General features: G+C 38.0%; 1 protein-coding gene across 1 annotated transcript; it reads left to right on the plus strand.

Annotated features, from left to right (window-relative positions):
* Positions 1 to 5,580: 5,580 nt before the first annotated feature.
* Positions 5,581 to 8,281, plus strand: LOC124937971 (laccase-11-like). Its single transcript, XM_047478316.1, has 6 exons — positions 5,581 to 5,742; positions 5,834 to 5,985; positions 6,278 to 6,522; positions 6,630 to 6,758; positions 6,855 to 7,778; positions 7,934 to 8,281. Exons 1-6 carry the CDS (start codon positions 5,632 to 5,634, stop codon positions 8,062 to 8,064), a joined length of 1,692 nt encoding a protein of 563 aa, XP_047334272.1. The 5' UTR covers positions 5,581 to 5,631; the 3' UTR covers positions 8,065 to 8,281.
* The last annotated feature ends 5,813 nt before the right edge of the window (positions 8,282 to 14,094 follow it).

Raw genomic sequence — 14,094 nt, forward strand, 5'->3', positions numbered from 1 at the left:
TGAGATCTCAATTGGAGTAGTGGAATCCTTACCCAACATATGTATCATCATTCATATTCCACTTCATCATTATAGTACTCATTAGTATTTTATTCTTCTTTGTCCTGATTCAAGTGTATTATCAATGAATTGTAAATTCTTCATTTGAGTTCTAATGATTATAATTGAAACAACTTGCGACTTCATTTAAGCTATATATTAGAATCTAAACCACAATAAACGAGGATAAAAGCGATAAAGAAGAACGAACACCAAGATTACGTGGAAAACCCTTTACGGGTGAAAAACCACGGGCAGAAGAGAAGTTTCACTATATCGAAGATTGTACAAATTTTGGTGAACAACGTAATGAACTGAATGAGAGAAAAGACGACCGCATACTCTATATATTGTCTAACCCTAGAATATGATGTAAATTAAAAGGGGTCAGACCCATTAAGACTACAGGTCCATACAATGCGGGTAAAGCCCGCTGACCCAACAAGAATTCGGGCCACAAACTTTAACAATCTCTACCTTGAAATGAATTCCAATCTTTGATAGAATAACCACAAAATTAAACCTCTTCCACCAAAGCCCATAAGGGCATAACTTAGTAATGAAGACCAACCAAGTTCAAGCAATGCTCAAACTTGGTAATAGGAAGTGACTTGGTCATCATATCTGCCGGATTATTGTGTGTACTCACCTTGCTCACAACAATATCACCACGAGCAATCACATCACGCACAAAATGATATCGTACATCAATGTGCTTAGTCCTCTCGTGAAACATCTGATCCTTTGTCAGAAAATAGCACTCTAGCTATCACAAAAGATTGTAGAAATATGCAAATCATCACTAAGTTCGCCAAACAAGCCTTTCATCCAAATTGCTTCTTTGCAAGCTTCTGTAATCGCCATGTACTCTGCCTCTGTAGTAGACAAAGCAACTGTAGCCTGCAACATAGCCTTCCAACTAATAACGCAACCACCAACACAAAAAATGTAACCAGACAATGATCTTCTCTTATCAAGATCTCTAACGTAATCTGAATCAACGTAACCGACAACTTCATCTCTACTTTTCCCAAACTGTAAACAAACATCAGTAGAACCACATAAGTATCTGAGAATCCACTGAACTACTTTCCAATGTTCCTTACTAGGGTTTGCCATATATCTACTAACAACACTAACTGCATATGCTAAGTCAGGTCGTGAACAAACCATAGCATACATAAGGGAGCCAACGACATTAGAGTATGGAACTCGCGACATATAATCATCATCACTATCTGACTGTGGTGACAAAGAAGACGAAAGTCTAAAATGAGCAGCTAGTGGAGTACTTACCGGCTTGGCACTTTGCATGTTAAACCTACTAAGGACTTTTTCGATGTACCTCTTTTGACTTATGTACAATTTACCAGCCGATCGATCTCTAAGAATCTCTATTCCAAGCATCTTCTTTGCTGCACCTAAATCTTTCATCTCAAACTCGCTACTCAACTGTGCTTTCACCTTTCTGACCTCTCTTTGATCTTTAGCGGAAATTAGCATATCGTCAACATACAACAATAGGTAAACGAACGACCCAACATCACATACTTTAAAGTAGACACAACTATCGTAACTGCTCCTCCCGAAATCATGAGTGGTCATAAATGTATCGAATCTCTTATACCACTGTCTTGGTGACTGTTTCAAACCATAAAGAGACTTTTTCAGCTGACATACGTAGTCCTCCTTTCCTAAGGCTACGAATCCCTCTGGTTGCTGCATGTAGATGTCTTTCTCAAGTTCTCTGTGTAAGAATGCAGTTTTTACATCTAACTGTTCAAGCTCAAGATCGTGGAATGCCACAATACCTAGTAAAGCCCGAATAGAACTGTGCTTCACAACTGGAGAAAATACTTTAGTAAAATCAACACCTGGAGTTTGACTATATTCTTTTGCAACAAGTCTGGCTTTATACCTGGCTTCTTCAACTCCCATCGTACCTTCCTTTCTCTTATACACCCATTTGTAGCGAACAACTTTCTTGCTCTTTATTAGCTTCACTAGATCCCATGTAGCATTCTTGTAAAGCAATTCCATCTCTTCCTGCATAGCGATCATCCACATGCCAGAGTTTTCACAGGTAACCGCTTCTGAATACGTCACGGGTTCTTCTTCTGAATCAATCTCTTCAGCCACATTTAATGCATACGCAACTAAATCAGCCTCTACATATCTCTGAGGGCGTCTAATTTCTCTACGAGGCCTATTTTTAGCAATTGAATGTTGTGGAGGTGCTTCTGAGGAGCTAGCACCATCCATAGAAACTGGAATAGACTCTGGAGTTTGCTCTAGTGTAGGTTTCAACCCAATCTCAAGCTCCACCTCAATACTTGACTTCTGTTGATTTCCCTCGGAGGGAGTTGAAGACGGAGACCCCTGAAGTATGCTAGTCTCATAAAAAACAACATCTCTACCGATGACGACTTTACTAGTCTCAGGACACCACAACTTGTATCCCTTCACACCTTGCTCCCTATGAACACACACTTCACCGAACGAGGCTCTAACTTCCCATTATCCACATGAGCATACGTAGGACATCCAAAAAATTTCAAATCAGAATAACTAGCAGGAGAACCAGTCCATACCTCTTGTGGAGTTTTCTTATCAATAGTAGTCGAAGGAGAGCGATTAACGAGATGACATGCATACGCAACGGTCTCAGCCCAAAACGACATCGGTAGCCCAGCATTAAGGCACATACAACGCACCTTCTCCATCAAAGTCCTATTCATCCTCTCTGCAACTCCATTCTGTTGAGGATTATGTCGAACTGTATGATGCCTCACAATACCTTCAGTTTTACATAAAGTATTAAACTCATTTGAACAAAACTCCAAACCGTTATTAGTTCGGAGATGCTTCACTTGCCTCCCTGTCTGCTTCTCAATCATTAACTTCCACTCTTTAAAGGTAGAAAACACGTCACTCTTTTGTTTCAAAAAGAATGCCCAAACTTTCCTGGAGAAATCATCTATAATAGTCAACATATAGAACGCACCACCTTTAGATGGTACTCTAGAAGGCCCCCACAAATCAGAATGAATGTAGTCTAGAGTCCCCTTCGTATTATGAATACCAGCCGAGAACCTAACTCTTTTCTACTTACCAAAAACGCAGTGTTCACAAAACTTCAGCTTCGTAATACCCTTCACATCAAGAAGCCCTCTCTTGTTCAATTCGACCATGCCATTCTCACTCATGTGACCTAGACGCATGTGCCATAATCTTGTAGCATCGGAATCAGACAAAGACGAACTAGCAACAACAACATCACCTGTAATCGTAGAGCCTTGCAGAACATATAAATTGGCAGTTTTCTTGAGTCCCTTCATCACAACAAGAGACCCCTTGCTGACCTTCACAACTCCACCTTCACCAGTGTATTTGTACCATTTAGAATCAAGAATACTTAATGAGATCAGATTTCTCTTCATGTCAGGAACGTGCCTTACATCACCAAGTGTTCGAATAGTCAAACATCTTAACTCTAACCGTACCAATACCAGCAATTCTGCAAGATGCATTATTACCCATCACAACGGTACCTCTAGAGACCACTTCATATGTAGAGAACCAGTCCCGATTAGGACACATATGAAACTTACATCCAGAATCAAGAATCCATTCGTCGATCTGTTTTGAATCAATATCAGACGTAACGAGGAGTTCTCCATCATTGTACTTTTCAGCAACATCAGCTTTGCCATATTTCTCTGGTTGATTGCTCTTATGATCCTCACCAGCCCTCTTATTTTTATTCTGTAACTTATAACACTCAACAACAATATAGCATTTCTTTTTGCAGTACCTACACGTCTTATCTCTGTTCTTGGATTTTGACCTGCCACGGTTATTGCTGCTAGAATACCTCTTCTGTTGTCTGCCTCGTGCAACAAGGCCTTCAGCCATGTTATCTGAACCAACGAGTTTATGCATCTTCTCTTTCGAGAAGAGTGCATCATAAACCTCATCCAGAGTCAAAGTCTCACGACTATAGAGAATGGTATCTCTAAAATTAGCATACGAAGGAGGTAGTGAACACAATAATATCAGCCCTAAATCTTCTTCATCGTACTTAACCTCCATAGATTCCAAATCAGAGACTATTTATTTAAAAACAGATAAGTGAATTTCTAAAGACATACCGTCAGACATACGTTGGGAATACAAGCGTTGCTTCAAGTGTAGCTTGTTAGTCAGCGTTCTCTTCATACATAATTGCTCCAATCTTAGCCAGAGCGCAGCAACTGTTTTTTCCTTCAAACAGTCTTGAAGAATCTGATTCGATAGATGAAGATAAATCTGCGATAGAGCCTTACGATCCGCTCGTTGCTTTTCTTCATCAGTCCACGAAGACGACATCTTGTCAGCGCCATATAGCGCATCTTCCAGATCCATCTGTGCCAAAATAGCTCGCATCTTCACTTGCCATAACGAAAATCTGGTGTTACGATCCAGCAGCGGAATATCGTATTTCATAGTGGTCATGACCAAAAATAAAACAAACAAATTTGGCCCTGATACCAATTTGTTAGAATCTAAACTACAATAAACGAGGATAAAAGCGATAAAGAAAAACGAACACCAAGATTACGTGGAAAACCCTTTACGGGTGAAAAACCACGGGCATAAGAGAAGTTTCACTATATCGAAGATTGTACAAATTTTGGTGAACAACGTAATGAACTGAATGAGAGAAAAGACGGCCGCATACTCTATATATTGTCTAACCCTAGAATATGATGTAAATTAAAAGGGATCAGACCCATTAAGACTACAGGTCCATACAGTGCGGGTAAAGCCCGCTGACCCAACAAGAATTCGGGCCACAAACTCTAACACTATAAATCTTAAACCCCAAATGTTTGTCCAGAAAATAGGAAAAAGTTTCAAGCAAAAGAAAATTAATGATGTTGACCAATCAAATACAAATTGACATAATCATCGAGACACAATACTTGCACAATAATAAATTCACATTCAAACCCCAATGGTGGTAAGACTCAAATGTTAAACAATTTCCATGATTGTCTTGCAAAAATGCCATGACAAATGATATTTACGACTAGATGAAATGGAATAATCTTGACAAGTTAGTGTCAAACACAATCATTAATCATTCTCTAACGAGGAGGAGGATGATCTCTTCTAAGATGCATTTCTTTGGTTGGTGTGCCATTAGTGGTGGAATCTTGATCGATGACAGTATGTACACAAGAAATATCCTATTGATTTGTCGTTATTACATTTGTTACAATAATGTGATGAATGCAAAATAATATTCCTTTAAAAACAATATTGACATGTTTCAAGGCACTCTTTTTTCGGTTCAAAAGAGGAAGGGAGGAAATACCTATTTTTCATTAACAAACCTTAATTTGATGTCTCAACTTCCCCCATTAACAGTTGCTTCTAAGCTTTCTCCAAAACTTTACATCCTTTTCGACCATTGATCGAGTCCCAACCTACCATAATTCATCATATGATCATGATCCTAATCAATTGCCTTTATAAAACCCATTGCACCTCTTGTCCTCACCATCAACTCTCAGCTCTCTCCAGCAACTCTAAACCAGTCAAGAATTAATGGAGCCCAAGAGCTGTACATGGTTAGAAGGACATCTCTTTTCCTGCCTTCTTTTCCTCATCTTCCTCTGCCACCCCACTTTCGCCGCAGTAAAGACATACCAATTTGATGTTAGGGTTCATCTCTACATTTATATATTTCTCCCTTTTCTTTACATGTTTTTATTAACCATGTTATTATTATTATGAAATGGGTTTGCAGATACAAGTGAAGAATGTGAGCAGGTTGTGTAATTCTAAACCTATTGTCACAGTCAACGGGTTGTTTCCAGGGCCAACTATTTATGTTAGAGATGGAGATCAACTTCTTGTCAATGTCACCAATCATGCTCAATACAATATGTCCATTCATTGGTAACTCATCATCATTATACCCTGGTCCTGGTCCCGTGGTTAAGTATTGATAGTTTTGGGAAATATCTATGCAATTTTTTTTAATTTGTTGTAACAAATAATATAATATTAACATTAAAATTAATAATTAGCTTATAAGTTTAATGGTATATTTTAAGTGTTCACATTTAAAAGAAAAGAGGCAGCTGTATCATATGTGAATAAGTCACATTTTCCTATAATCGATCATTCTTTTTAAAACATAAATTTTGCTAGCCTATTTTAATTTTCGATTGATTGATGGAATGGTCAGGCATGGTTTGAAACAATTCCGCAATGGTTGGGCAGACGGACCGGCTTATATAACTCAGTGTCCCATTAAGACGGGAAACAACTATGTTTACAATATTACGATTACAGGTCAAAGAGGGACCTTATGGTGGCATGCACACATTTTGTGGCTAAGGGCAACCGTTTATGGGGCTATTGTTATCATGCCTAAACAAGGAACTCAATTTCCTTTCCCTCAACCATATCTTGAACAAACCCTAATTCTAGGTCAATACTAGTTCATTTTTCACAACCTTAAATATATATATTTATCCCATGCATGCAAACTAATTAAATAGATTAAAAGTCTGGCTTTGTTTGATAATCATGTGCAGGAGAATGGTGGAATCAAGATGTGGAAACACTTGTTAACCAAGGTAACAAGTTGGGATTGCCGCCACCACCCTCCGATGCTCATACGATCAACGGGAAACCTGGTCCACTGTTTCCATGTTCCGATAAAAGTAAGAATACTTGTACTTTTGTTGTTTACGAATTAATTGTCGTGGTTTAAGAAAAACATGACATCAGTAACACTTTCCCTCACAAATTTGTGATAGACACATACGCCTTGGAGGTTGAACAAGGGAAAACTTACCTACTGAGGATTATCAACGCTGCACTGAATGACGAGTTATTCTTTGCCATAGCTGGCCACAACATGACCGTCGTTGAAATAGACGCGGTTTATACCAAGCCTTTCATAACCAATGCCATACTAATCGCTCCGGGTCAAACCACAAATGTTCTCGTTACAGCCGATCAGGCACCGAACCGTTACTTTATCGGCGCTAGGGCTTTCATGGACGCACCAGTCACAGTAGATAACAAGACCGCCGCAGCCATTTTACAGTACAAAGGAGTGCCAAACACGGTCTTGCCCATCTTCCCCCAATTGCCGGCTCAAAACAATACCGATTTTGCTTTAAGCTATAACGGAAAACTCAAGAGCCTAAACACTCCTCAATATCCGGCAAATGTTCCATTGACCATTGATCGACATCTCTTCTATACTATCGGCTTGGGGATCAACGCATGCACGACTTGTCAAAACGGAACTCAACTAACTGCTTCGTTGAACAACGTAACATTTGTGATGCCCAAGATTGGCCTATTGCAAGCTCATTACTTCAATACACCGGGAGTTTATAGAACCGATTTTCCCGACAAGCCCCAGACGACATTTAACTACACGGGTGCGCCACTTACAGCGAACCTCGGTACATCACTCGGGACGAGGCTTAGCAAATTGGCTTTCAATTCAACGGTTGAGCTGGTTTTGCAAGACACTAATCTTCTCACGGTCGAATCTCACCCTTTCCACCTTCATGGTTTCAATTTCTTTGTGGTCGGGTCTGGCATAGGAAACTTTGACGCCAAGAAAGATCCGGCCAAGTTCAACTTGGTCGATCCTCCCGAGAGAAACACAATTGGGGTCCCCACCGGCGGGTGGGCTGCTATTAGGTTTAGGGCCGATAATCCAGGTATTCATTCAAACTTGTTTTTTTCCGAACACAAGCCTACTTGAGGAAATGAGTTTATGAACTCTACCACAGAATTATGAGTTTCCGCGGGGTATTTATTTAAATTTGTACAATCATGGTATTGTTTTAACATTTATATATCTCAATATATATAGGAGTGTGGTTCATGCATTGCCATCTAGAACTTCATACCATGTGGGGATTAAAGATGGCGTTTGTGGTCGAAAATGGGAAGTCAATCGAGCAATCGGTTCTTCCTCCTCCGGCAGACCTCCCAACATGCTAGAAGACAACCGTTCTATTGTATGCGACAAGATAACTCCCACCAAAGCCGAGGATTTTTCATACAATGTAATGTAATTAATTAATATATTCCATAAATACATATTATTGTTTTGAGGTCTTTATAATAAGGATCTTGATACCGATGTAATAAGAACACCAAAATACTCTGGTCCTTTTAATCCGACCGTTCATTGAACAAACATTGACGGATTACTAGATTTCTTAACTTTATCACTGTTTAACGTTACACACTAATTACAATTACACCACGTTTTTTATCTATTTTTTTCAAACCAATATATTTTTAATAAAAGGTCAATAATTAATATCATTAAATGGTTAGCTTCCAAACAGTTGTGACTTTGGCCCATGGGCTGTGCTCTTTTTAGGCCTAGTACTAATTTTTTTAGAGTGTCTTCACTAATACATTTTTTAGTATTTGAGTTATTTAAATAACTTATTTAAAAGAAAAATGCTTACTAACTTGTATTTATGAAATATTAAAAATTTAAGCTATTAAATATTGGATATATAATTTAGTTTTTCACCTAATTACAACTATTTATAGTGTTAACATTCCTCTCTAATCTCTAACTAAATAGTTTATAATAAATTTATGTATTCTTTTTAATTACAACTATTTATAGTGTTAACATTCCTCTCTAATCTCTAACTAAATAGTTTATAATAAATTTATGTATTCTTTTTAATATGAATTAATTATTATTTTTTCATCAAAAATATTTAAGTTTCTTAACTAATACATTTTTAGTATTTGAGTAATTATTTAAATAACTTATTTAAAATTATTTACAAGAAAAACGCTTACTCATTTATATTTATGAACTATTAAAAATTTAAACTATTAAATATTGGCTAATTTAATTTTCACCTAATTACAACTATTTTTAATGTTAGCTTTCCTCTCTAATCTCTAATTATCTAATCTCTAATTTCTAATTAAATAGTTAGTAATAAATTTATATATTTTTTAATATGAATTAATTATTATGTTTACATCAAAAATATTTAATTTTATATTTATAAATTATATCAATTGAAATTTTAAATATTATTTCATTTAATACTATAAAATATTTTAGTAAATTATTAACAACTTCATTTTTTTCCAAATAAATACTAATCACAATTCAAATAAAATTAATACATTAATTATTAAGCTTAAAATTATTTTATTATCCCGAAAAACTTCAAGCTTAGTTCTAAATTGATGGAAACTTCCTAGAGCATCTCGGAAAATTTTCGCAGTGTTTGTAATCGACGATTTCACTCATAAATTAAAGTTATACATAGTGTTTTATTTTTAACCTTTCAAGTTTGTAACTGCATCGTTTCTTTATTGTTTTGCTTTTTGTTTGCTCTATAAATATCTCTAATTTAGAAACTAATTTCTAAATTAGAAAGGAACTAATCATCCTAACAAAAGTTTGGCTAAATTCACTTGTTTTTCAATTTTTGGGATTGTCTCCTTCAAACGCAAGTTTGCGTTTGAAGGAGATGTTTGAAGGAGATGATCAATAATGATTAATGATTATATGATCAATTTATGAATGATATATAAAATAAAATACTTTTGTGTTGAGGTTTGAACACTTACACGAAAAAATATTAAAGACGGATAAAACTTCCTTATGTGTTGCTTAAAGTTATCTAGCGATTCTATGTCAACTTAAATTCGCGGTTAAATTCTTAGGACAATTTCAGGTTGATTAGAATAGGAGTTCAACCATTGTAATCACGTTTGTGTGAATTAATAATTGGTTGGTTGTCTTCTTCGTTGTTCCGGTGAAGCTCCGACATGAGTTATATATTGATTTAGGCTTGCTAGTTGGCTTAAGCATCACTAGTAAAAAAGGTCTATGTCGACCATTTTTACCAATTGGTTTAAACACCAATCGGTATTATGAGCATACTACCGATTGGTTTTTAAGAAAATCAGTATTATGTTCATAATACCGATTGGTTTGTAAGACAATCGGTATTATGTTCATAATATCGATTGGTGTTTAAACCAATCGGTGAAAGACGCTATATGTTAGATAAAATTAGACCGGTTCACAGAACTTAACACAAATAAACCTTCCATGCAGGAACAAGGAACCGGATCAGTCAAACAAAAGAACCGGCTAAGAAGACTAGTCGGTCAAGCTACTAAACCGACCAGGAACACTCGGTACATCACCGCACAAAGAAAGGATCGGCCAAAGCCTAAAAACCGGAAACATCAGACAGCCGATCAGCCACAAGACAGAGGAATAACCGGAAGATGTCCGGTTAAACCATTCACACCGGAAGTCATCCGGTTAAGTCGAATGACCGACCAGTACAAGAAGACAATTCGGGTACCTGTTGAGTATGATACCAAATGAACAGACTGAACACTTCCATATCTATACAAGTCTGAGGAAAGTCTGCAGGCTGCAGAAGACAGTCCTACAGGATCTTTCCACTTCGGGATAAGTTAGAAAGAAGATCTTCCAAGTACAGACAACTGCTTAACAGACAGTGTCCACATTGAGTAAAAGACAAACCTAGCAGGTTTGTCTTACACACCGGAAGAACAGACTGCCAAGTCTGTGAGATTGACCGCCAGGTCTGAAAAGATGACCGCAGGGTCTGAATCACTGAATCACTGAACCTCTGAACCTCTGCTCAGCCAATCAAATTCAAGGAAGTGAAATATGACCGTTGGCATATTTCATCTATAAAAGGGGCAGTTGAAGAAGAGTAAATGCGGGACAACAAGAGAGATTCTAAGAGCATTTAATTTACAAGTGAAAAATTGTGTGTTCTATCTCTAGAAAAAGCCTAAGTGCTAAAGTTGAAGTGTGTATTTTTACAATTTCGGTGTAAATTGTAAGAGTGTTATCGAGCAGGAAATAAGTCTCGATCGGATTGTATTTGTATTCCTTAGTGAATATCCTTCTCGCGGTTTCGAGAGGAAGGGGTGACGTAGGAGCTTTATCTCCGAACATCCATAAAATCTGTCTTGTTACTTACTTTCTGCTGGTTCCATTTTCTAACCGATTGACACCGCTCTAACCTATCTAACTCTATTCAAACCGGACCGCCAGGTTACAAAAACCGACCCATCAATTTTTCAAACCTTCATCATCCGAAACCGGCTCTGCCTATCATACAAGTGTGCTGCTTCAACCTGAAACAAACCTCTTCCGCGCTTGAACCTAGTTCAAGGGTTTGTGACAGTTTGTGTAGTATTGAAACCCCGGTGTTAATCTCTAACCGGATTAATTACCACCCTTTTGTGTAAAACCCGCTAACCGGTCCAACCCCGGTCCTCTAGCGGCGTCCTAGATCCTAACAATTGGTATCAGAGCAGTTAGTTTCAATACTCAAGCAAGCATGTCTTTCGACAGACCCCCAATGCTATAAGGTGATGACTTTGCCAATTGGAAAGCACGCATGCACCTACACTTAATTACCTTGGATGATGAGATGGAGTCCATTCTGGCCGAAGGACCGATAATCATTGATAAGGACAGAAAGGAATGGACAGCTGAAGACAGGAGAAGAAATAACCTGGATAACCATGCTAGAAACCGAATCTCCAACAGTGTGGACAGAAACACATACTGCAAGATCAGAGACTGCAAAACCGCAAAGGAGACATGGGACACGATTATCCAGATATTTGAAGGAAATGAAAGAATAAAGGAAAACAAGATAATGGTGGCTACTCAGAAGTTTGAAAGCATCAAGATGAAACCAGGAGAAACGATGAAAGAGTACAGTGACCGGTTCACTGGTGTGCTAGATGAGCTAGCAACTCTTGGCAAGAGGTATGACAATAAGGAGGTTATCATGAAAGCACTAAGATCTCTTCCAAGTGCGTGGGACATAAAGACAATGGTGATGAGGGAATCAAACTGCCTAAACAAGATGAAGCTGCATGATGTATTCAAAGATCTTAAGGCATATGAGTTCGAAATGAGGTTTAGAACTGAAGAAGAAGTCTCGGCCTCAACATCAACCAGAGCACTGATCACATCCACAGAACCGGTTGCTCCTGCACCTGCACCGATCAGAACCGCCGAACAGTTCACCGAGGATGCCATGGCGATGCTTGCACAGAAGTTTGGAAGGTTCATGAAAAGAAGTCAACCAACAAACTACAACTATGGAGATAAATCCAATGTAAGGTGTTATAACTGTAACTGTTTGGGACATTTTAAGTGGGAATGCAGAAAACCGAGGAGGGATAACCGGAAACCGAATAACCAAGATAACCGAAACAACTATCAACAAACCGGTGAAGGAAGTGAGATTCAGAAAGCACTGATAGCCGATGATGGAGGAAGTCTATGGGCTCACAATGACAGTGATGAAGAACTCACATGTCTCATGGCAAACGAGGAACAGATATTTGACTCCCCTTGTGAAGAATTTACTAAAGATGAGTTATATAATGCATTGAATGACATGGTAGAAGAATATAAGAACCTACTAGCCATGTTACCTAAGCAACTCAAACTTAGAACCGATCCTATAATACCCATTCCGACAGAACAAGAAGTACCCATTATAACCGAACCAGAGGTCATAGAACCTGATGAAATCCCTAGCATAGAAACCGAATTAGAACCTGAACCACCAATTAGGACCGAACAGTCTAGTGAACCAGCTAGAGAACTAACCGGAGAAGAAAATGCCCGACTCCAGTATAAAATGGCCGCATATAAGAGATCTAGTGATATGGTAAAGAAAATGTGTAGTCATTACAGACACCCTTTTTGCATGTTTGGCTTAGGATACACAAAGGATAACTCCAAAGACCAAAAACCCGTAGAGAAAGTAAGGTTTACAAGGAGTAACCTTCCTCTTATAAGATTCCTTAAAAGCTCCTTGACCTTTGAAGAAGAGTTGACCGCATACTATAGGGAAGAAAAACTAAAATACAACTATGTTGGTCCAACCGACTCTGAGAAGTGGCTTGACCCTGAGAAAAGAAAAGTCGACATTCTCAAAAATAGGAAAGCCAATCGTCAACCGCATAGGTCAAACCAAAGGTCACCCTCATTTAAGACTTTTGTAGAAAAACTGAAATACCCAAAACCGAGTGCTAAAAGGACGGTTAAAACCTTAGTAAAGAAGGCTGTCCGGTTTGTGAAGGTTTGGATACCCAAGGGACTAATCGCATGCGGACCCAAGTGAATGTGGGTACCAAATAGTTGTAAATATGTACATTTTGCAGGATATAATGAAACGGCTAGGAAATTCTGAATGGTACTTGGATAGCGGTTGCTCCAGGCATATGACCGGAAACAACAACCTACTAACCGACATCAGAATAGAAACCGGTGCTCTAATCACCTTCGGTGACAACTCAAAAGGTAGAACTGTGGGCAAGGGTAAGATTGTCCATGGTAACTTAACTATTGATAACATACTTTTAGTTGAAAACCTACGTTTTAACCTGTTAAGCATCAGTCAAATGTGTGATGCTGGATACACAGTAGAATTTCTTAAACATGCATGCTTAGTTAAGAATTCACAATGGATTGTACTACTAACCGGAAACAGGCTAGGAAATATCTACAAGGTAGACTGGAAAACTAAGGTAGAACACCCTATATGCATGATAGCTAAGACTGATCAAACCTGGTTATGACATAAGAGACTAAACCACTTAAACATGAAAACCTTAAACTACATTCGCGGTAAAAAGCTAGTAGAAGGTATTCCTGACATAGTATTTAACAAGGATAAGGTTTGTTCAGCATGTCAAATGGGTAAACAGACTAAATCAACCTTTAAGAGTAAAGGAAATATCCAATCTAGCCGATGTTTAGATCTCCTCCACATGGATTTATTTGGACCGATTCAGGTCGTTAGCCTAGGAGGTATGCTTTACACCATGGTAGTTATTGATGATTATTCTAGATTTACATGGGTAATATTTTTACCATCCAAATGAGAAACCGCATCAAACCTGATCACACTGCTTAAACGTTTGCAAAATGAAAAGTCAACTCGCATTAATAGCATTAGA

This window comes from Impatiens glandulifera, chromosome 5 (genome assembly GCF_907164915.1).
Source record: "Impatiens glandulifera chromosome 5, dImpGla2.1, whole genome shotgun sequence".
Lineage (NCBI taxonomy): Eukaryota > Viridiplantae > Streptophyta > Magnoliopsida > Ericales > Balsaminaceae > Impatiens > Impatiens glandulifera.

Excerpts from the sequence above, each read along its gene's own strand:
- LOC124937971 (XM_047478316.1), top strand. The coding sequence starts at position 5,632 with ATGGAGCCCAAGAGCTGTACATGGTTAGAAGGACATCTCTTTTCCTGC. Across the intron at positions 6,759-6,854 it reads GTTTCCATGTTCCGATAAAA|ACACATACGCCTTGGAGGTT; the intron begins GTAAGAATACTT and ends AATTTGTGATAG. Across the intron at positions 7,779-7,933 it reads GTTTAGGGCCGATAATCCAG|GAGTGTGGTTCATGCATTGC; the intron begins GTATTCATTCAA and ends CAATATATATAG.